General features: G+C 36.3%; 1 protein-coding gene across 1 annotated transcript in view; it reads right to left on the reverse strand.

Moving 5' to 3' along the window:
• Nucleotides 1-5930: 5930 nt before the first annotated feature.
• The window catches only part of KCNH7 (potassium voltage-gated channel subfamily H member 7), a gene marked incomplete at its 5' end in the record, with an annotated part of 45944 nt that continues 26428 nt past the window's right edge, over nucleotides 5931-25446 (reverse strand). Inside the window, 4 exons of the mRNA XM_010167979.1 lie at nucleotides 5931-6197; nucleotides 7576-7768; nucleotides 11055-11223; nucleotides 16094-16357. Coding sequence (XP_010166281.1) covers nucleotides 5931-6197; nucleotides 7576-7768; nucleotides 11055-11223; nucleotides 16094-16357 — 893 coding nt within the window. The remainder of the gene's footprint in view (nucleotides 6198-7575; nucleotides 7769-11054; nucleotides 11224-16093; nucleotides 16358-25446) is intronic.

Genomic DNA, 25446 nt, shown 5'->3' on the forward strand with positions numbered 1-25446 from the left:
CCTCTCCTATGAGGACAGGCTGAGAGAGTTTACTCACAGTTTAAAAGGAAATAAAAATTAACCCCCGCCTCCCCCCGACCACCACCACCAAACAACCTCAAACACAAAACCCCAAACCTACACACTAGTAGCCTCAGCACACAGACCTTGCTTGTCAGACCCATTTTAGTTTGCTCTGTAGTTGCTCCTGTGAGTGAATACAGACACCAGGTTAGTGTTTCCTGCTTTGTTGGTCACTGCAATTCCCTTAGCACACCAGTGTGAACTCAGACTGAATCTGGAAGCTCTATTTATCAAGAAGCGGAGGGCACCTATCTCTGACTTGAACAGAATTAATCTGTACTTGACCAAGTATGGCACAAAATTAATTTGGCAGCAATTCTGTACAAGTAAAGTTCATTATTCTGCAACAGATGTAGTGCAGTGGATGTGTAGCCTGTATGGTAACAGGGCTCAGTGACAGCTGTTGCTTCCTTCTCAGAAGAGCTCAGTGCCATGGGTGCTAAGCCTCAGAAACATCAGTCTTGGTGAAAGAGAAGATTAAACTCTTGAGATCAGAACTGAAGAAGGGTGGTTGGTTGCTTGCAACTGCCTCCTTGAATGTAAAACCCACTGTGTGAGTTCATAGGTCTCTGCTGGGCCACCACTTTCTCATTCTTGGAAATACCTAGCAGCTAGAGGTTTCAAAATGCTAATTAGTAAATGCTAATATTTGAATTGCAGTTATTTTCTATTAGGTTTGTCTCATGTCTTCACTAACTTTCTGGGAAGGATTAGGATGTTAAAAGGTACTAAATTTTGGTATCCACTGTTTGTTTCTGGCTATGAGGCTTATTCTTGAGCTCTTGTGGATATCCTATGTTTTACTAAAACTTTTTTAATGGCTTGGTTTTAAGTAGGTTGAAAGAATGCAGGAAGAATAGTATTACTGTGTTCTAAAAGTCTGTCTGAATGAAAGAACTAAAAAACTGGTTGCCTTGAACAGAACAGGGTTTTCTGCTTCATGCATCAACATTTAATGCCAGTTTAAGTATGCAGGCTTTTTTTTTTTAACCTTAAATAAGTAGAAAGTGCTAGTCATACTTGAAGTGTCCATATTTGAAGTTAATCTCAGTTTTTCCAAACCCAACTGTTTTACGATAGCTGTGCCATTAGCTAGAAACAGTGAGATTTGGTGGAAACAGCAGCTTTTAGTTTTTTGAGTTTGATCAGTTAAATCTTTGCTACCTAGATATTAATGGTGTCTAATCTCTTAATTGACAAAATTTGGCAGAACTTCACATATAACAGTCAGAAGATGCTAAAATTGTGTTCAATGTTAGCATAATTAATAATGCTTTTTCAAAAATACTGTGTTCATTTCCATCATTTCTCTCATTGTCAAAATTTCACTGGATTTTAGTCAATTCCAGGTGACTGAATATAATGATACTGCTCTACAGGAACTAAGAACTCTGGGAATTGTAGCCTTTTGGAAACTATTTGCTTTTGCTGTGACAAAATACCATCAATTTGAGATTCTGAAAAATGTATGAGGGAGGAAAATAATGTCTGTGATACTATGCCCAAAATGTAAAAAGTATTTAACGACAAGCATTTAAAGTTGGCAATGTACGAATGAATTCCAAACTGCTATGTGTTATTTCTTGGTACAACTAGCTTGGAATATGTCATGCTTATGTGGTGTATCTGAAGAACCTCTGCAGAAGATTTTGTGGAGAAAAATTCTTAGATTTTCTTTAACAAAGTCAATTTTTGTACTCTGAGTGATACTGAAAATGCCACTATACTGTTGATGCCACAAAAACGTTTTAGAAACATCCAAAAGCCAATTTCTGGGTCTGCAGAAGCATTGTTAAAAATAACAAGCTGTCACTCTCTTTAAGACTCAACTCAGTATATGGGAAAAAAATCATTCTGTGTGTATATAGAGAGAGATCCTGTAGATGAATGGAGAGGAGGTGCCCACTAAACCCAGTCCTGATCTATTAAAAAATGTGATAATATTTAACTTTGGCTCCATTGGAATTAATTATTTCTGATTTAAGCCAACATAGGAAGAGTCAGACCTTAAATACTAGCATAGGCATCTGTTCACAGTGTAAGAATGTTTAACAAAAGAGTATAGAAACATCAAAGCTACTAATCTGCAGGTGTGGTATTAAGTACAACCAATTTGAGGAATCACACCTTACACTATGCTGCTATTGCAGTTTCTCACTATTCTGTTCCTGTCCAGGCTAGCTCAGCAGCTGTCAAATGAGAGGACACAGAATTAATCTGTGGGCAAAACTCAAGGTGCTTTGCCTAAGCAGGCAGCCAGAGGCCATGCAAAGCAGTGCTTTTCAGCTTTTTGGATGTTACTTACAATGTTGATGAGTCACGTGGAAGCTCTGATGAGTGACCTGCACTCACCAGAGAGAGGAGGTTGCTAGGACGTGATCTGCAGCAGGAAAAGGGAAGACAGGTTCATCCATAGGCAGCAGCTGTGAGATGGGAGACCAGAAAACGTGTTTGCTGAGTGAACAAAGGGTGGGAACATGAAAGGAGAGAAAAGCATGCAATCGGTCACATGCTTCCTGGAAACAGCAGAGTTGGGTAGGTCAAGACACATTTTACATGTATTACTGTAAATCTGTGCATGTTGATGGACCTGCATATGCAAATGGTGCGGATTGCTGCACAGATTAAGTATTGAAAAGTATCTCAGTCTGTTGTTTGCTTTAAACATTGAACTAGACCCACAGGTGGTGGAAGCTAATGAACTTCCTGAAGAGCCCTGCTGATTTGTACCATCTCACCTCTCCCGTTTGGAATGATTGTCCCAATTGCTTTGATACTTAAGCTACTGTAGTTATTCTTGAATTTCTAGGATACTTCTCTGTATAGCTATACAGAGTTATAATTTAAAAGTTATAATTTATACATATTTTTAGCCACAGGATTTCAGTGTGTATGTGCCAGCATGAGTCTTCCTAAGCTCAAGCAAGACCAAAACTTATATCCTGAAGTCCTGAAAGCCTCTGTGGATGTTACAGCTGTCTATTGTGATGTGTGGGTATGCAACCCTTACATTATTCCTAGCTTGATTTGGATAACACAAACCCATTTCTATCAATCAGAAACTGACTGGGCTTAAAGGGAACCCAGGCCAGGGGAAAAAAAAAAAAGATAATTTTTGCTGTCACACATTTCCAAAAACAATGGTTTGTACCTGTCTCTAGAAGAAAGAAGCTTGAAGCAGTAGGTCTCCATGTGCTTTACTGTACCTCAACAAGAAAAGAAGGTATCTGAGAAGGAAGATCTTTCTTTAGCAGGGATGGGGCAGCTAGAGTATTGCCAACCAGGTTGTAATCTTTCATGTTTTGTTTCTTCTTTCATTAGCAGATATCTAGGGAGCTTAGAATCTATATAACTTTGTGAAGTCTCCCTTAGTTGCCCCCGTTTGAGATTTTTCTTCTTGATTAATACAGACAGAGAGAAGGGAAGGAACAAAGCCTCTTTGAGCCAAGAATAGGAGTAAGGGATGGAGCTTTTCCTTTACTTGGACTAATTGAAATAGTTGTCGCTTTTCCTCTTCCCCAACACTCCTTTCCCAGTCCATCTGTTTTGCTCAGTCTCTTTACATTAATGTGAAATACCAAGTGATGAAATTGGACAAAAGGCATTTTGTAAAGCAATGCTCATGCATTATACTTTTTTCATTATTTTTATTTTTAATTTATACCACTGTTTTAAATGTAGCATAACCACAAATACGCTTTTAGAAAATGTGCTAGCTTGTTCTTCGTAACAGACATTAATAGTAGTTACTAGATTGAGATAGAGCAGAAGTTGTTAATGCTAGCTATTAAAAAAAAAAAAAAAAAAAAAGCTATTTCGCTTTGTTATTCAGCACTCCTGCTTCAATGGAGTATACGCAGGCAGAGATTCTGACTGGCCCAATGCTGCCGTCGCCTAGGGTCTGACCCTGCAAGACACTAAGCAGTGCAGACCTCCTGTCGTTCTAGAAGTAAGAGCAGTCAGCATGTTGTAGCATTTGGACCTTTTGACAATCAACAGCAGCATGAGGCAGAAGAAAATTTGGTCTTGTATAGGAAGGGTTGGTTTCTCTTTTCACTCGCAATGGTATTCAGTTAATTCACTTGTGTATCTTCATATGCAAAAGTAAAGCAGAGCCTTGCTCAGTAGCTCAATACGCACACTAGTTTTAAATGAGAGAAGATTCAGCCACCTTGGATTTATCTACTGGCTATGGATGACTAAAAATGTTATGTATCATTCTGACCCCAATATATAATATATGTATCTATTAATGTCGACCACTATTGCATTACTCTGTAGCATGGGTTTAGAACAGAGGGTTTACTTTGGTTTTAATTAAAATATAACTGCTCTCCCACTAACTGGGTTACATGCTTTTCTGCAACCAGTTCTCTTTCTAAAGGAATTTCACATTAAAGCTTTAAGATTAGAAAATCATGTGAACATTTTAAAATATTTAAAAACAGTAATAAAAAGGTCAGTTCCTTCTAAAATAAACACAACATTTGAAGCAGAATAATATTTTAATAAAATTAAATCTAAGTATTCACAAAGCATTATGCACATACAGTACATACTGTATTTAAAGCCTATAGACCTTAAATCATTTTATTCTAATATAGTCAGCTTTGGACACAAGCTAAGCTTACTCGTTTTGTAATAAGAAAGTTTACAATTGTTCCTGAAAGTGATTTTACATATATACATATATATAGAGAGAGCTCTATATCTATACTCCTACATGTAAGTGTAGGTATATACACACACTTGTGTGTATGTGTGTATATAAATATACATATATATACATATATACACACATACGTACACACATATGTACATATATCAAATACACACATGCACACATACAGGAATGTGTGTGTGGTGTATGTGTGTGTCCACATACATATATACCCTATCTCAGATCATTGTTGAGGGGCCAGTCAGTAAAAACAAGTAACTGCAAACAACCACTCTAGTAATAATAAAACAAAAATGTGTAAAGTATTTTTTGATTAAACAGATTGTTAATGATTTGTATTGAACAAAAGGAACACAGTCTTCTGTATTATACAGAAATTAGATTTATTGCATTTGATTATGTTTGAGGCAGGTGAAGAGTACCTGCCCGCTCATGACAGCTAACTTCTATGATGCAATGGTTTTTTTTTTAAAAAAGTACTGGAAACAAATTATTCAGTAAATACAATTTTGGGGATGCGACCTATGGTGATACTTTCCAGCATGTGACAGAGCTTTCCTGTCTCTTAAAATACTGGCCTGCTTCAACTGATTTGGAAGGAGGCTGGTTTCTCTGTCCTAATTATTTCAAACCCAGAGGACTTGGTTACATAATTCTTTCTCTAGATTCACAATCACTGTGATTTATTGTAGAAAGCTCACTACAAGAAAGGTAAATAAATTTTCAAAAGTGAGCTAGAAGAAGATTTTGCTTGAATTTTAGCTTGGTCAGGTAGGAGCTTTTTATATGTGAGTCATTGTCATTGGTCTCCTAGTTGTTCTGAAGACATATCCACAATAAAATACTATTTCCATGACAGCAGTAAATGGTAATCTCCATGCAACGTAAATTGTAAATTCAGAACATGCATGTTATTTAAAAAAAATAAAAATATAAGGTGCCTTGAGAATGCTGGCAGTTTTACATTTGGAACATACAGTTAGTGTGTATGTATATATTTACATCAGAACTGCTCAACTTTACCTTACAAGCTTCAGATTTAGGAAAATATACAGTACTTTTGCATATAATGGTATATTCCTTGTAGCCCCTGAGTCAAGTATAGAGGATTTAAATACAAAAAAAAAAAGGAAAAACAGCCATTAAAAGCACTTACATTTTTATGTGAAGTAATAGTACAAAAGTATCATTTCCCAGGAAGACCAGGATCAGAAACATGCCTATGAAGACTCAAGATTCCTACAGTGCTTAGTGAAGATTCTGGCAAGGAAGGGTGCCTAGTTGGTTGGAGAGAAGTTTTACGATGCTGTGGGGGACACTCTACAGACTGCTCACATTCTTCATCTAAAAAAGAAGCCAGGTTGTCTTCTGAGGCTGTGTTAAGATGCACTCCACTTGAGAGGGATTCTTTGGATTTAAGTTTTGATTTTTCAAGCTCTAGAAATTCAGGACACTGGAAAGGAGGAGAAGAAATAAGATGGCAATAATTAAACTGGTCTTTTCCAAGCTCTTGTTTTGCTCAAAATTAGCACATGCAGAAGGTTGCTGGAAAACAATGTTTGAAAATTAAGCAGTGTACTGAAATACTTTTACATGTTACTGCATTGGATTTAATGTAATTGAATGCAATTCTGTTGATTAATTGTAGAAACCTGGATATCTTGTCCTTTCCTCAGACTTGCTCATATGACATCATGATACACATATGAACAGCCCTTTCTAAGAACCAAATGTTCTTGAGACTCTACCTAAGAGTATGGATTTCAACATTCTTGAATTTGTAGTTTTGTTTCTAAACATAACTGTAATTGCATCATTCGAAACATTGTAACCATTGGGGTTCCAGTCTCAGTAAGCAGTTCTCCTTCACTTTTAAACTTGGAATTTGTGTGAAGTGTGCAGTGTGCCTTCTGATGGTTGCAGAGGGTGGCCATATTTCTGTTTAGACAGAGATATGTGTCTATATTTTGTGCAGGTATATGCGTGGTGGGTTTAAACTTCTGAAAACTACTGCTGTGCAATTGCTATCCTGATAATCTTTATGCATGCGAACTGATGCCTTCTGGATGTGTTGTATTTCCTGTGCCCAAATGTGTTCCAGCATACACATGAAGAATCTGGCACAGCTAAGCACACTGGATTTACTAATCATATGCTACATGACTGATTTGAGATTTCTAGACGTGTAGCAGCATGTTTGGAACTACATCTCTGCCCAAGCTGTTAAACTACAGAAATCCCAAACAAATTTGGAAAGCCATCAAATTTTGTCTGAACAGAACTGGGGTGGAAAACATGTATTAGGAAACACAGGTCTGTTACAGCTCTGTTTGTTTGTCTTCCAGCAGTAGCAAGGGACTGGCCATAAAAATGGTTTTAGCCCCTCCTACATCAATATGTGTATAACCATTGTGCTGCATCAGCTGGACTTGTCTGGCCTGTATCTTTAGGAAAACATAGTCATGGTGATGCTTAGGACTTCATGAATGGGATCTATGGCAGATGCACCCATGCAGGCAGGTCTGATGCTTGGAAAGTGTTTGTGGTTTACACCCATGCCTAGTATTTGTCATTTCTGCTAACTTTTGTGAAGAGCATAATAATTAAGTAAACTAGTCTGATTATAAGATCATTGTATGGATCTCTCCAACTCTTACAGAAAATGTGGCCTCTGAAACTGTGGTATCTAATCCACTGTGGAGGTGCTAGTCAAAATAATAATTTCATATTCCTTAAATTAGTGAAAAAGCACCTAGATTGGTATGCATTTCTTCCATCATAAGCTTAAAAGATTAGCAAACCTCTTTTGATCATATTGGACATGTACGTACCTGAGATGAAGGACGGAAACTTCTGTCTGTTTTAACTGATGCTGCAGGCTGAAGCTTCTGCATAACCTGGATTGCTGGCTGTTGATACTCTGTACCTGCAGTCACCATGCTATAGGCAGGTGGAATGAGCGTTGACTGCCTTTGCAGAAGCTGCAGGATTGTTTGGATATCAGCAGTCATTTGGGATTCAAGCCTAGAGAAGTAACACAAAATCAGTTAACTCCTGGTCAGAAATAGGTATATTTTAACGTAGTGATTACAGATGCATTCAAGAGGGATCTGCAGCTTATTAATAAAGCAAACTATTACTTGTTATGACATGACCGTGTCTTAAATAGGAAAGAACAGAAGAGGGAGTACTGAGCCCTTCCAAAGCTTGCTAGCTCTCCCTTTCCTTTGCAGAACATGTGCGGGCTTGTGTCTGAGCTTTTTGCCAACTAAGAATTAATTCATTACTGTCTCTTATGTTTGCAACAAAAAGTAACACTGAGGACCACATCTTTGGTTGAAATTAACTGTAATAAATGTACTCGCTTCGTTGTAACTAAATTTATTTGTACTGACTGAGGATGGGATGCTGTTTCTGATGCATCTGACAATTCTGACATTCCCAATGCCAATACAATGCACTGAAAAAAAGCACATTTGTGTTTTTCCACAGTTAGAAAATGAAAGATGCTTTCAAGATCCTTAAAAAAAAAAAAAAAAAGCCCAAGTCTCCTTACTGTGCAAATTTATTTGGACTTACTCAGGTCTCAGAATCAATGTCAATATTTCTGATGTTCAAATTTATTAGCTTTTTAATCTTTTTTTCCATTTTCTTCTGAAACACTCAAGCTGCTTATGTTATTCATACTTACAATTCCATAGCACTGAAATGATTTTCAAATGGTCTTGCCAAGATCTGTGACAAACTCAGCAATAGGTAATGCCTGTGGTGCCTCCTCAGCCGCTGTAAGGCTACAGAACGTGCTATGACAGACTGTAATGCAGATATACAGCCCTCTGTATTGCCTTCTGACAGAATAAACAAATCTTTGTCAGGAGCCTTTAATGTTGTGAATGTTACTAGTTTGGCTCCCTACAGCAGTGGAACTGATCCTGTGCTGACATTTTGCTTTCACCTGGTGCTTCTCTGTTTGATATTATTTTGATTACATTGGAAATGCCCATGGCCTGTGTCATTTATTCGTAAAAGCATCTATTAAATTAATCTGAAAGGTATGCCCATAGGATATTTAGGATGCTGCTTCTTCCTTTATTGAGAGAAGTTGGTTCTGTGGCATAAGCTTTCATAAAGAAAGGCCCAAACCTGGAGGTTACAGTCAGTCATGCCCTACTCACCCTCTTGTTCAGCTCTGTTGGGTTCTTTGCTACTTGCAAATGTGCTGATCTCACATAAGTGTGATGCTGATGCCACAGGGGAAAATACTACAGCAGCAGCAGCGTGCCACCATCCGGTGAGCTTCCAGCTGGTAATTTGGGCTTTAACATCTCAGTGAGTAAAAGAGATTTAGCATTGGAGGATTTGCATCAACAATTGTCTTTGGCTTTGAATTAACTGTAAAATTGCTCCCTGCTTTGTTAGCACATGATTGGAGTTTCCTGGTACTTCAAATCAAAGAGTACCCCTGTTAGTCTGTATTCATTATCATTTCATATATAACTTTTCTCTCCTTTCTTCAAAATTTAAAACAAATCCATGTCATGCCACTCAGGGATGAACAAACAAGAGAACCTTAGATGCTTGGTCCACAGCCTCCGTGAAATTCCAGTTGCTTAAAGAGGAGAAAAAGACATAGCTCTAGAGACATATTCCTCGTACAATGGCTTTCCAGCTTTCTATACCTATTTAATAATTAGAGTGTTACGCCAAACCTCTAACTTGGCATGGAAAAGGTCAGGAAGAAGTGACCCTGCTTTTTAGTCCAGCAGGTCAGATCTGACACAAGCAGGACAGCATATTGTCCTTTGCACTCACAGAAGACCCAGCAAGGCCCCAAATCCTGAAAGCATGAAAAGCTTTAAAAACATGAAAGGAGTTAAAGAATAAAATTATTTAATAAAATCCTTAACAATTTAAATCTCAGTTTATCAGCAATAATGATATTATCTCACTAAAAAAAATCCCCGAGAACTTGCAAAGGAATTTGATAAATCTATGGGTAAATTTGAGCTATAACTTCAGTTTCAAGAGCTTACGATTTCAGGAAAAGAAATGTAACCAAAAGATTACACTGTTGATGGGGAACACACAGCTGTTTATTTATGTGACATTTACAGCTACTTAAATTACTCGACTTTACTGCATCTGGAAATTATGACAATTTAGGCTTACATGTTAAAAATGTCTTTTTAATGTACTGTACAGTTTTCAGAAATGAAAAATACTATGGTTTGATTAGCTTATGGTAGATGAAGAAAGCAATATGTGGTTAAACTGGCTTTAAACTGATTGCTAAAATATACAGCACAGAATGACAATGAAGAGCTACTAAAGTATAATTAGGGCTGAGTGCATGTCATAGTATTTGTCATGGAAAAATATTGAAAGTAATGGAATTGCAGAGTGAAAATAATAAAAAAACCATAGACCTGAGCATAGGGCAATTTAAAATTAAGTTAAATTACATGATAAATTATAATGTAGGATGTATCAGAGTTCAGTAACCATATTTTTAAGATGCTATAAGCCATGTTGCTTAGCTGCCAGCAGAGTAATATATCAGAGGGCAAAAGAGAAAAGGAAGAGACATATTATTAAGCAAAGGTAATAATGGCTTCTGACAACGAAAGCATCCATTTTCTATTGTAACAGGTATAAGTATTTTGCCTTTGCATACTCCCATGTCTTACTTATTATAGAGACAGTTGCAAAAAAAGTTAGTGCATCAAAAAAGGAATTTGTCTTTTTTAAACAAGGCAGCTGTTTTACTTCGGGTCTCCAGGAAAGAGAAAGTAATTCAGATATTGAAGATACTGAAAATTGTCATTTTGTGGACATGGGAATATCTAGGAATCACTGTTAAGGGAACAGCATTATGGGTGAGGTGAGATTTAAATCTACCAAGTTAGGGTGCCTCTCTACAGCTTCTTTGTTAAAAGGTTGTTCTCCTAAACAGTCAATTGAGGAGAAAGGCTCTTCTGCAAGGCAATTCAGAGTAGATAATATGGGTACTTAAAAGTAAATGACATGAATATTCTGGTAATGAATTATGAATTTTGTACCCAGCTTTCCCAGAATAAGTTCTTCCAAAAATCTGGAAGACTGAACTTAGGTGATACTTAGGCTCAGAATATGTATAGACAACAAGTGATATTCCCATCAGGCAGATTTTTGTACTTTTGAGCTTCTGATCACTTGAATGCTTTTGGGAGCTTCCTGTGCAAATTAATTCCTCCTGTACTGTCATTAATATAAGTTGTATTATGTACTCTTTCATGCATATAATTTTTTTTGGCCATATCTCTGTTTTTACCTGTTGAGTTGTTCTTGAAGTAAATCTAATCGATTCTCCACTTCCCCATATATAAAGTCACTTTCAGTTTCACAGATGCCCCATGTAACATGTGGTAATGCTGACTGAGTTGGGGAGTCCTGGTACTCCTGGATGTTCTCCTGCTCCCAGTCTCTTTTATCAGTGATATCTGATGAAAAACAAACCATATAAAAGCATAGTTTTATATACATACTCTTAGAGAGGGGTTGGCACCCCTCAAGCATCCCACTTCCTCGTGTTTCTCAAAAGCTTGAAAGTCAAATTGGTATGCTGGCACACTGCCTGAACAGCTCTCTTTGTTCCTTACTACTATTTAAGGAAAGATAGAAGTGGTCACATCCAAAAATTATAAAATTCTAACATAACAATAGCAACGTACTAACATTTTGAAGCTGTAGATAAACAAGCAGCTTTGTCTAGTCAGCATCATCAGAGCTCTGCTACTATTTATTTCAATTATTTTACCAATGAAGCCTCATTTTTTTTTTTACTGATTCACTGTTCATTGAAATTAGAAGTATTTATTTTAACCTAAGTACATTAAAAGGTGTACTTGAATGTCTTTGATTGTGTGTTTCAGAGATCTTCCTAAAACATCTCTTGCTCTTGAGTGTGCTATTGAAGTGTATTTACTGTTTAGCTTTTTGGTGTAAAAGGAGGACTTGCTGCATTGCATTTACAGCACTTGGCATGTATTGCAGTGCATTGGAATGTCCCCTCTAGGGAAAGTTGCCAGACCTCAGTTAGCTGCCTTTCTTACCGATAATTGTAACACTGCTTGTCTTAACATGTTTTCCCCAAGAAAGAGGCCATTTAATGCAGCTCATACTGCTTGCAAAGGGATACTGGTTATTATTTTCAAGAACAAAATTGATTTTCATAGATGTAGCTTTAAGCATCACTAGTCTCCAACCCAACCCTTACATCGTAGTGTAAAGCAAGTGTCAGAGACTTTTACAGAGCTGTGGGGTGAAAAGTGCCAGTTCATTTTGTTTAATTTGTGCATCCTAAAAGAATGAAATATTCAGCATTGCTGGGTCAGTCAGAGATCACTTTAATACTAAACAAAGCTTCACAGTAAATAATATATATTTTTTTCCTTTTTCTTTTTTCCGTTTGAACTACAGGTAAAATTTTGGATTAAGATAGAGAAAATACATTTATTTCAAGCTAAAAAGGGCTCAATTGCATAATTATGATCTTACTTCAGAGTTTCAGCCAGCTTGCTGAATTTAGTTCCCCTTCTAATCCTTATATGTTGTATATACTATATAAAAAGTATATAAAAACATACTCTTTCTATAAATAATTTTTATTTATTTATTTATGTATCTTCAGCCCTTTGTGGGAAAAATAAAAAAAAGATGGTGACTACTTCAGGCCCCACCCTGCATCTGCTGTGTGCAAATTCCATCTCTCTTGTCCCTCCCAATTCTTGGATGTCTGTGATCAAACACTGCACCATACCATCCAAACAGAACTCAGGGGCATTCCTTCCTTTTGCTTGGATTTCTGGTTCTCTTTCTTCTTTCAATTTGCTTCATTTACACCTCTGTATATTCATTAATTAGTTTATCATTCCCAGTTCTAGGCTGCTTCTCCTGTTCACCAAGCTGGTGAAAGGTTACAAATAATTTCTCATGGGATATGTTAGTTGCACGTACCCTTATCTGGTACAGAATGAAGATCTTGCTGTGAGCTTTGCAGAGACTACAGGTGACATTTAGGATGAACAGCGCTTTTTCAGCATCTAGCCCCCACCCCACCTCAAGCCTCACCTCACCCTGTGTTACTTTGAGTGAATCTGTTGTCCCACGGACAGTAAAAAATTGCTTGGTACCACTCAGATTCTCCACTGTGATGAAAAAGGCTGTTAAAACTTTAACACCTGTTCAGTACAACTCCCATTAGAGTTGTTTTTGTGATTGTTTAACTACATTAAGTTACAGAATGCATTAAAAGTTCTTACTGTGCTCAGGCTGCTGCTTCAACGTACAGCTGGACAAAATCCTTGACTGCTTATAAGGTGTCAGCCTCTGTTGTATGAGCATTTGGATTTCAATCCCACATCCTTCAGTAGTCCCTGAATGGTTTGCTCAGAGGTTCTCCTAACACTTCTCTTGGCACTGCATGCTGATAACTCAGCATAGGTTACATTCATTTCACACTTGTGAAATTTTCTAAGCAACCATAGCAGTCAGAGCCATGTTTCAAAGAAAAGAGAAAAAAACAGTGTGGGTGACATATGAGAGGTTTGTCCAAATGCTATTAGCTAATCCTTTCCAAACACATCTTTGAGCAATATTGCTCTAAAGAAAAAAAAAAAAAAAATCCTGCTCAGATGTTGTATTTCAAGGAGATTTAGCCAGGAAGGGGAGCTCTCACTACATGACTCCAAGTGGAAGAGGAGACTTGCTTCTCATTTTTATCAGAGAAAGGTGCTTACTGCATTATCTGATCTTTGGTTAGCAGGTGGCAGAAGGTGTTCTGGAGCTGTAGAGAGTGCTTGAATTTCATGTGACATGACCTGTAACTAATTTCATGCACTGAGCAGAAGTAAGGGCAAAGAGGTTTCACGTTGGCTACAAAGAAACCTGTTCAGCTTCTCAGACACTTGCGCCATGAGAAGGAAAGAGGAAAACAGTGTCAGAGAAGTATGTAATTTGGTTTTAGCAGGCACACATGGCACAATTTGCAGTGTCCAAGGAAGCTGGAAAACTCACAGTAAAGTGAAGGGAGCAGACTATGGCAGATACAGGGGTAAAATTTTAAACTATGGGTGTGGGTGCAATGGATGGTGTAAGTCTGGTGGATTTACTTTTAAGCAGTGAATTTCTGGAGTAGAATATAAAAATACATTTCACTGCTTTTTAATGTCCTACAAAACCAAAATTGTTGGCTATTTTTCAATGCCACGGATTATACCAGGGAAATCACAGCAGTTTTTTGTCCCAGAATATGTATTTGTAGACTATTACAATAAACATTCAATTTGTGACAAAACAAATGAATTGGCACTCAAATGATAAAATAAGTTCATACTCTATAAACAAGTTAACATGCTATAAGATATGGTATTCTACTGTTCTAAGCATCTTTTCAGGTACTTCCACCTACACAAGTATCCCCAGAAAAGCCCAGCAGTGGTTACAACTTTATAACCAACTATGCTATTCCAGGGCTTAAAGAATCCTATATTGAGAACTAAATCCATACATGTATAACTTAGTTCACTTGAATAATTCAAGAATCAATCTTATAGCCCAAATAATAATGACCAAGTGAAAGTAGAAAATAGCATTTTCCCACAATATATAGATTACCAACTATGGGAAAATTATCAGGTCTTCTCAGAAAAGCTGTATGTTATAAAGGTAAGAGCTGCATTTCAGGATTATAAGAGAGAAGTTTATGCAGTTTCTGCCCACATTATCTAACACATTATTAATAATAGTCTTTCTGTTCATCAACAGTAATGACCAAAGCTTAAAACAAAAGATAACTAAATATGTATCAGTCACAGTGGTAATGAGTTGTGGTAGCTTTATACAAATGCACTTGTATTCAAGAATTATATGTGAATTATAAACATACATATATACAAGCAGAGTTTATTTCAAAATTTCATTATGTTTATAACTACTTTTATGGTAAGTTATAACCAATCTCTAATAATAGCAGGAATAAGAATTTAGTTTAAAATGTATATCAATCAAAACTGGTCCTATTTTATTGACTCTGAAGTTTTTATGAAAGCTGCAAGAAAGCTTTAACACACTGAGCTTTCACATACATTATCAGAAGTGCTAGATTACAAAGTGGAAAAAATAATGTGCTCTTAATCAAAATATGTAATCTTTAGACGAGCTAAATTTAGCTCAAATAAAATCTGCAATAGGTTGCCTTGGAAAACGTTGCTATAGCTGCAAGGACACATTTCTGGCTATTGGTAGAGGAAAGGTAAGCTCTCAAATTGCAGTATGTATGCAACAAGTTTATGTGGTGCAGATTTACATAACCTTAACCTGAGGAGACCAGACCGTGTATTCATACCTTTGAAATGTAAAAAATACATTACTTGGCCTGATTAATCATTAGGATTGTTTAAAATTATAGCCTAAAAGCCTAAAGCTTATTGAATGATGGTTAAATGGTTAAATTGCCTCAATCGAAACAAACTGCTGGGGAAAACAGCATAAAACAGTAAATATGTAATTCTTCCCTTCAGACTGAAACAATTGCAAACAAACTTTCAGCTATTATTTTCACATAATCCATGGCTTTTCATTAATTTCCCTTCACATCACTGGGAAAATTAATATTTTAGTATATTAGATGTAATTTTAGTTATGTGATTTAACTCTAAGTAAAATTAACTGAGATGATTGCTAAATATTTTTTGATCATTTCTCATATACAAAAGGCCAAATCTTTGTTCTTGTGTTGTAGCTATGGAAGTCAGGATTTGGTCTGTGTGATGTAATGGCACTCCTTTTAACCAATGTGCAGCAAACTGGGATAGCATTCTTTCAAGATATTATGATTTTTTAAAACTTAATTTTTGTTGTGCCTTGTCAATACAGAGAATGACACCAATTACATGAAAACAGTTTTTTTTTTGTGCATGTGCAACTATCACTAAGTTTTTCTACCTCTCATTATCTGTGATTTTTTACTCTCACTCAGCCCTGGCATATCAAACACCCTTTGAGGGATTCTTTACTGTTTGAGTGCAGTTTTCATCCATGAAATGAACAAAACGAAGTTCAGTGCCAGTTGACAATTTTGAGAGTTTGTTTAAATTACTTTCCTAAGGCAGTTCAGTTATGAGATAATTTATTAACAAAGCCTGAAACAACCTTCTGGAGGTTCTGTAATCGAGTCCCACAGCCAGTGTATTAAACTACTTTAATCCTTTTGAGAAAGAATCAATAAAACCATTCAGAAAATTATTTTTGATAATTAGACTAAAAAAAGATGTCTACTCAAACTTTACAAAATAGCATCAGCTAGATTACCTTTGCAAGAATTGCTGCTTTTAACAGTAAGTATTTCTTCTGTGGCATGAACCATTTCTTCAAAGTCCACCTCTGAGGTTTTCTCTGTTACAGATGGGTAGTCAGCTATCCCAGAGAACAGGGGCTTTTGCTCATCTTCAGTGGAGGAAACAAAAGATGATGATGCACTTTTTTTCTCCTCCAAGTGTTTCTTAATAGATTGGTAGTATCTGGTGGTGTCCCCTGGTGGTTCAGGATCACTCTGATCATCCTCTTTGAAATAATCTGTTAAACAGAAATAATTATGTACAATAATATGCCGTTCATGAAATTATGTTCTACTTTATTCTAGTCTTAGGATGGAGATGACTCGATGATCCTTGTGGGTCCCTTCCAACTCACAACTTTCTATGATTCTGTGATTATTGTCTCATTTAGGAAGTTCACTGTCTATTAGAATAAATGATGTTAAAGCCTTTTTTCATTCCTGTATCAGATGAGAGGAGATTTATAGTTTTTTTGAAGTCCTAGAAGACATTTGCATGTATGTAGTAAGGATCCATAGTCCCTAAACCAGAACTCATTATGCAAAAAGTTCCCTATATCAAAACAGCAAAGGTTTTATCCAACACAGCCCTCTTACTTACTGTTATTTCCAGGTGAGGATGAAATTTGAAAAAGCCATATATTCCAAAGTTTTTTAAAAATAATGTATTATTACATTCCCTCTTCCAATTTTTCACATTCTTGGGCATTTCTCACAGTCTTGGCAGACAAACAGTCATGGATGTCATACTCAGTGTCAGAACTATCCATTTAAGTTGTACTCATGTAAGAGCATCTTTGATGATTATTCTTCTCCCAGAAAAGGCAAATGTATTAATCAACCACTCAACCTCCAAATGTCTGGGCCCACCTAAATAGAGAACATATTTCTTCATGCTCATTTACTCTCAAACCTATATTTAGGATTTATATGGTGGAGAGAAACTCTATTGGTACAAAAGGAAGGGTTCCTTGTCTGTCTTTGTGGGATCATCTCAAAACAACTTTCCAAAGTAGCCCAAAGTCCTTAGCCTTTAGAATGGATTGCAATTCTCTGAACATCCAGTGTTTTGAGTAAGAAAAGTATGTAACATGCCTCGATATATATATGGTAGCAGACTACCAATCAAGTTCAGAATGAATCTTCCATTAATCACATTCAAGTCTGTAGTGAGGAACAGCAGATTCAGTTCTCTGAAGAAGTGGCAAATAAAACTAGATTTAAAGCAGATGCCTTTAAAAACACATTGTAAAAAATAAAGAGGATTTAAACCCAAGAATGATCATTTATGAATATAGAGAACTCCTGATCTCTTTTCAGCATAGACTTGCAGCTAATTTCCAGTTCAATATTTGGTCTTACCTATTTTTAACTGAAATGTCAAGACAATTCCAGTTCTTCTATTTATTTAAAACACATTTCAACAGGGTAGTCTCAACAACATATAAATACTGTAACTAGTTTGCATTAACTTCCTCGGGAGACAGCATGATTTCCCATCTGCTTTGTGCTAATTACTAATCAACATAGCTTTGGAATGTCTGTAGTCTTTACAGCCTACAGCAGTGGTGAATACAACATTTAGTATATTCCCTACATTTCTTCTCTGTTTTCTGCTCACTATAAGGAAATGAAGCTGTGGCCTCATCTAATAATCTTTATCTCCTCATAAAGAGAGTGCAGTATCTGTACAGAGTACTCTGCGGGGGTCCAGACATCTGTGAACAGTGAGGACAGGTAATGGTGAACAAAATAATAAAACCAATACTAAAGCAGGCCTCCTGTAACTGTACCCTCTAGACTCTCCAAGGGCAATTAACACAGGTCTGGACTGAAGTGAATTTACTTAGCTTCTGTTAAGTAGGATTACTAGCTATAAGTGATATTGGTGACACTCTCATACTGCCAAGGCATCAATACAAATGCAAACAGACTGGCAGTGTGAAGTTCTTGGGGGATGCTCAGACTGGAGAGTCAAGTACCAGGTTGTCTGCAATCCCATCTCCAAAATAGTGCAAAAACAAAAGCAAGCTTCATAAGAAAATTCTAATGTAGATGTCTCCTATGACTTTTCCTGTGGGAATATATGATGAAGTATATACAGTCATGCTACAGTAAATTGTCTTAATTACTTACTGCTTGACTGACTTCAACCTGTGAACAAGACCTTCTAATGAAAGCTTAAAATTGCCATTTTTTAGGGTAATTTTTTATGTTCGTGTGCACTACCGGTAGCTGTAATGAGCACCCTGTGGAATACAAATCAATCAGTGGACTAATTTTAAGAGGAGGTCATTCAGACTTTAATGAAAAAAATTGTATAGCAGACTGTCTTATATCTGTGATATTCATAGAATACTAAAATACCTAGAAAAAAGAAGCCAGATTATGTTAATAATTACACTGCTGTAAGACCAGGGTAATTCAATCGATATCTCTGCATTTAATCTCCATCTATATCAGAACAACAGAACATATTCTTTTCCAAATGCTGTCCAGGTATAATGAACTCACTGGCATCAGAAGGAAAGTGGAGATCTGTTGAACGTAGAGTCCTGCCTATTGAAATCAGGGAAGATTTGTTCATCATCTGATCTTTTTCAAAATATGCATCTTTGTCTTTACTGCCGTTGCTTTATCTGCTAGCCATCTGGCTACATTCAGAGTCAAAAGTTGTTTTCCTTTTAGAAGACTCTTATTTAATGCTAAAGATTCATCTGTCTGGAGGGTAATCTTGCAACACTCTGCACCTAGAGTAGGAATTAAAATGGAAACTGCATTTTTTATTTGGCTCTTCAGGACCTGATGATGGTGCAAGCTCTGTACCTCAGCTCAACAGTTTGGCAGTGCCTCTGTAGCTCAATGGGAATATGTTACAATTAGTATCTAGTTAGTACTTTATTCAGACAGTGAATTTCTCCAATTTCTCCTTCCTTTTGTAATGAAATTCAGTCATTGGTTTGGAATGAATTTTCCAGAAGAGAAGAGTTTTCTATCTGTGTATGTGTATATATGGATAAGTTCACTTTCTATCACACAGACTTGAGGTTTCAAAAGGTTTCTCTTCTCCTTTCTCTTCTGTTTCCAAAATAAATGTGATAATTAAAAAAACCCCTGATCCTTGTGCTCTCTCCTTCCTTTTCCAGTAAGACAAGTTACAAACATCATTTACACTCTTTATGGGACTTGTTTTAGCCTGTTATGTGTTTTGGGTGCCTGCCAACTTTACAGGCAATGTCCTCTGACATTTGCTGTCTGGAAATTCCAAAATCTTCATAGTAATTATCAGAAGGTTCTGTTTTTCATGCTTGCACTGGCAAAGGAAGGGAAGAAATGGGTTTGTCATGAGAGCAATGACATATAGCTATGACAGTCTCACAGAAATACTGGCATAAAATCCATCTTGGTAGGATGGTTACCAGAGATCAAACAAGTTTCTTTTGTGTGCCATGGTTAGCCTCTAGTATCAAAGCTTTGCATTATTCAGACAGTGGCAGTCTGCATGATCTAGACATATTTTCTCTTAATGTATTAGTCTGCTGCAAACACTATTGGTGAAATTGTCAGTAATATATTACATGTGGAGCAGCTTTGTTTAATATTAGTATAATTTAATTACTGGAATTTGTCATACTTAATCAGGCTAGCTATCTAGCCTAGTGTTTCAGAAGGTGGCAAATTTTTACTCCCTTTTTTAGCCATCCAATAAAAAGTCCCATAATATGCCTAGACAAATTCAATTTTGTGCAGGAAGTGAGGTGAATGATTACCTCACCCCCATAGAAAGCAATTTCTATCCCAAACCATAAAACAGATAATCTGTATCATTGACATGATCTGCATAACCATAAATCTGTTCATCAAAAATAACATCTTCCCTTTCCTTTGGAAAAACCTACCAAATTATTTTATGCTACTCCAAGTACATCCCATGGTAAGGAGAAATGCACACTGTGACTTGGAAGGAGGGATGGTCAACAGCTCAAAAAGTCAGCAGATCTTCAGATTCACACCAAGTATTTTGGTTCAAGTGTTATTAGCTCTTTCTTATGTGATATTCACAAATATTCATGTGGTGGTCAATCTGTCTTTCCTATATATGAACAAAATATTTGCTATTCATCATGCCTATCTGTTATCTTTAATTTATTTTTTATTCTTTAATTTTAAAATGTCAGTTACCTTGTCAGAGAGCAGAAAAATGCCTTATATGCCTACCCGTGCACCATGAACAGCAAGTATTTGGAATGAAAAGTCAGGGACCAAGCATTTCAGATAGTATGTTAAACACCAGACCGCAAACAAGGCTGAAAAAGTGCAAAATCTCAAAGATGTCAAAAAATCAAAAGCTGTTGATTCATAATTTGAGCACTGATGGTCAAACCATGCCTATGTTTTCCACTGTATAGACGGGGAACAGCATAAAATCAGTCAGGGAAAATGGTAATCCTAATTCCTTCCGTCATTGTTTTTCACTTAGTGGTGTAAGAACAATATAACGGATACATAATATTTATGTAATATAAAAAATTACTAGTACTGTGGAGCAGGACCAATATATAATGAGGGGTGATTCTAGAGAATTCTAACTCAAGTTGCATGCAGGCTAAACTGCTCTATAGAATGCCCATCAGGGATTTTAGGATTATGAAACTGCTAATTAAAATGCTCCTAATTCTTTTTCCTGGTTGTTTGCTTCATGTTTAGTTGATTGTGACTGGTATGAAGTACATTGCTAAATATAACTGAGTGCCTTCTGAGAGAATGAGAAGAATATCAGAAAAGAAGCAGCTGACTGCTTGTGAACATGAAAATGAAAAGCAACCCAGTGTCTGGTCATTCAGTAGATAACTGTTGCTATGGTGAAAATATGCCCTTTTGCCATATTTTTCATACATGTAAGAATAAAAGAAAAAAGTTAATGTAATTTATATTCCTTTAAGATGTATTTTTACACCAATCGAATCCACAGGCAAATTGTTTGACACTTTTGCTCCTGTTGCCGTCTTTTCTTTGACTTGGGTCTTTCAGATTTGGTCTCTTAATCCAATCTGCAATTAATATTTTTACTTGAAAATTAGATTCATACAAGACCTTCCAATGATGGACTTCAGAATGGATTTTTAATTCACAAGTTCTGTTAACTCTTTATTGCTTAATTTTAGCAAATTTAAAATCTTCAGAGAGAAAACTGTACTGATTTGCAAACAGTCTTATGGGAAACAGTAGAAAGAACTTAGTGCACTTATTTTCCAGTGGGAGAAGGACATGATCCCCACAATCTTTACAAATGCATGCCAAGCAATAGATAAAATTTTGGACTTTATTTTGTATGCAACATTTGAAATGAGAGCTGATCCAACTTTGCTACCAGAAAATTTGTCTGAAAACTGATTTTGGTCTTGTCTATAGAGACATTTAACCCTTCTCAAACATCAAAAAGTACTGTAACTTACCCTGAATTCATTTAAACTGAAGACATTTATAAATCTTGACTTTTAGTGCTTGAGCTCTTGTGTCTTGAAATCAACTTGGCCTACACTCAGCCTCAGAGTCCTGACACTGTATATCATGACATCTGGATGTTTGTCAAAACCAGCCTCAACTGATCTTCTGACAAGGAACATGTCCCAGGAAAGGTAATCTGAAAGCCCATTCCAGAAGATGAACAACTTGAACAAAGCACTCTACCCTTTTTCAGCTGAAGATAAATTTGTCCATTGTCAGGACTGTCTTCTACTGCCGTCATGATCATTTCAGGTCATGACTGGTGATCAGGGAAACTGAGAAGTGCTGCCTTCATAAACATTTTTGAGTGCCTGCTGAAAGCATAGCTTGCTCCAACATTTGCACATTAGCAATAAATCCCCAAGGACAAAATAGCAGAGGAAAAAGCAAAAATTTTTAAGGAAAAAATTACCTACTTTTTGGATGGGTTTTAATGCATGAAAACTGTATGGAAAAATCACAAATCTAGTGCGCATGAAAAAGTAAAGTAGTTTGAAAGCTGTGCAAAATGTCTGTTGGATAGCCCAAGAAGTTAAGATCTAAATATTTTCCAAATGATCTCAGCTGAAAAAATAGAAATTCGTGTGGTCAGGAGAAGTAGTTGGTCTTAAAGCTCTGAAAACAAACTGTACTGTTAAAATCTGCAGTGCACTTTGTATAGCAAGAAGCTCTGAACAGGACAACTATATATCACATGATATAGTAAATATACTCAGTACAATGAGAGAATTAACATAAAGGCTGCCTTTCACATGAACTTTATTTGCTTTTGTTAATCTGAATAATCACATAGTATTCTGATGGTTAGTTGCACTAGAATCAGTTTTTAAAGTGGAAAGATACATTTGCAGCCTTTTAGTTATAAAAGAGGAAGTACTAAAGCACACAGTACCTACTCAGTGATAAAGATATTTCTTCACATGTGAGGACCATAAGATTATAAATTTTAGAAATAAAAAAGAGCAATGTAGTAAAACTTGAAGTAATCACATGTTCATTAATAATTTAATCTAGATTTTTATGATAAAATGATGGCTACACTGCTACAATTTTTCCTTCTGTGAACTTTACATACAGTTACACCCTTCTACAGCATGATATCCAGCAGAACTTAGGTGAAACAAAGAACAAGTAAAAATGGATTCTTTCCATCAGAGATTTTTTGGCTTAAAACTTATCTTTTGAAACAAATACAGTTGTATCAAAGCTTAGCCGTTTTCAGAACACGGCAGAGACAAGAGTTCTTAAAGGTGCACACATACTTCTTGGGACATTTATTAAACTGGTAGGAAGAATCTATCTAAAGTTCCACTAGGCACATGGATTTGTGTATCTATAAGGCCTTTCTCAGCACTTTGGTACAGTAGATGTCTGTAGACCTGTCAGACCTCAAAATCTGAAACAATGCCAAAGACTTACAATGGCTCCTGAATTTCAAAGTTGAAGTGAGTGTGCAATCCTTTATTTATTCTTTTGTGACATTTTTAGTACAACGAGATAAGCTAGGGTTGGAGTGACAAGTATCACTGATAGTTGATAATTGATAATATATGATATATCAATTATCTCTGAATTTTATTTGCTCTGTCTGGCTTTGTATCATTTTTAATGTTAATCAGATAATAATGGAAGGACAATTCTTGATTTATACTTCAGGGAATAACACTATACTTAAAAAATCAGAAACAATGAATTATAAACATGTACCTCAGAAGGGATTCAGGGCAAAGGCCAAAGCAGTTCTCCTATCAAGTTTAGAATTCTATTATCTTTTACAATGAATTCAGCTTTCACTGTAGTACTATTATTACTTTTTTTTTTTTTTTTTTTCCAGAGGGTGACTATGGGTATGTGTGACTGCGTACAACATTTTGATCAGACTGGGCCTTTGGAAACAGCCTTTCTGGGAGCAACTCATGGAAACAAGACTCTTCTGCAGAAGCTCCCTGAGGTGGCTTCTAGTCACTGTGGTAACAGCAATAACAGTAACAATAATAAGAGCAAACAGAAAACTGCAGTGATGGAGTCCGTGTTGACCATATACTTTTTGTTTGGGGTTTCATGCTGAAGTTAAGATTCTGAGGACATGAGGTTTTGTTTCAAGCTCCTTGTCAAGATATTAGTTGTTTCCTGGTTATTTAAGCATCTGACACTCTGGCTGTATATTAGAAACTCTTTTCTAATTAAGCCTAAGCAAACTTAATCAGTATGATATCAGATATCGGTTTAACACAACTAAGTAAGAGCTTCCATTTTTGCCCAGGTTCATACTCTACTTTCTTGCTGGGGATACAGCACAGTACTTGACTGGGTAATCTATTCATAAAGTAAGCATTTAAATAAGTAAGATGAGAGAAAAGAGACAAGAACGGGAGAGTGTAGGGGCAGGGGGCTGTTTCCCCATTCACTTGGTACTGCTTTACCTGATACTTTTAGGCAGGAGAATCAGTTCCTGAAAGATTTCCTTGTTTTCTATATTGCCAGCCATGGCTCCTGGACACCTTGTGTCATAAAACTATGCTAAATATGTTTTGGCTTCTTAGCCTGGATAGTACCTACAAGCTCTGCACACTTAAGGTAGCTATACTAGTCAAGATTCAAATAGAAGTATATTAGAGCTCTGGCTTCTGTGTTTACTTTGAAAACAGATCAGCAGATACTTTTGGAAAAGTCAGGTCAAGAAGCATAATTCAAATTAAAAGTAAGCACTATATAAGTTTACTTAGTTAACAATATACTAAAATTGAAACACTGCAAAATGCATTTTATATCCCACTTGATTGTTACAGGCTATGTCAACATGGACAAGTGCATGCAATAATTGTGTAATAGGTTTTCATAAGAACTTTCTTTTGTGGCCTTTTAAAATTACGTCCATGGAAATAAAAATTCCTTGTTATGAGATTCTTGGGCCAGCTGACAAAAGTTAAAGATTAAGTATGACTAGCTACCTGAATCTCCTGTTACTAACTTAACAATATAACTCCATTGAAGTTCTCATCATTCTCTCAGCTAATCTGTGGGATGGTGTTCTCTTTTTTTTTGATCACAGATAAAAATCCAGAATAAGGAATTACTTCAGTGAGGTCATAATTACATTGCCAGCCACTATGTCCACACTGGTTTATTTAGCCAGTATTTTAATTACCTGAATATGATAGAAAGATTTTATATGCCCTGCCAAAAGAAGAAAGGGTGGCTAAGATTTGGCTATGTAACAAGCACAATTTTAGCCCCAAATCAGTTTTCTTCTTGGAAAGGATTTCATGCCTGATTGCTTCTAGGACTTCAAGAAAATTATGTGTGAGTTCCTAGAATAGGTCCAGAATTTTGATAGCCTTCGGCTAAGGTTACATGAGTTAAAATTAAATGCAAAGACTGTATTTTAATGAGAATAATTGGGAACTGGAACAGTCCCAAGAAGGTTAAGATCTTAGAACCAACATTAACAAGAAGTTAAACAAGATGCTAGCAAAAGTAATAATGCTTGAACTCCAGAAGAGTCTTTTCAAATCCTCAAGTTTTTAAGATCTCAGTGAACTTAATTACACTCTGCCTGTAACATCTGCATTTTTCACCTTTCTGTTTGCTTTTCATATTGATGTAACCAACTGTAGTGGTACCCCATTCAGCATGGTATAGTAGATCTACATACAGAACTAGCAGAGGAGAATAAACTTCTTGCCCCTATGTATTTCCCTTGAAATTATCTTACTCCCATAGAACTGCTAGATGAAAATCAGAAATTAGCAAGAAAGGATTGTATTCTGCACTGCTGAAAGCGACAACTGAATGTAGAAGGAGCAGCTCATTGCATCTC

The sequence above is a fragment of the Antrostomus carolinensis genome, unplaced genomic scaffold, assembly GCF_000700745.2.
Source record: "Antrostomus carolinensis isolate BGI_N321 unplaced genomic scaffold, ASM70074v2 scaffold4955, whole genome shotgun sequence".
Classification (NCBI taxonomy): Eukaryota; Metazoa; Chordata; class Aves; order Caprimulgiformes; family Caprimulgidae; genus Antrostomus; species Antrostomus carolinensis.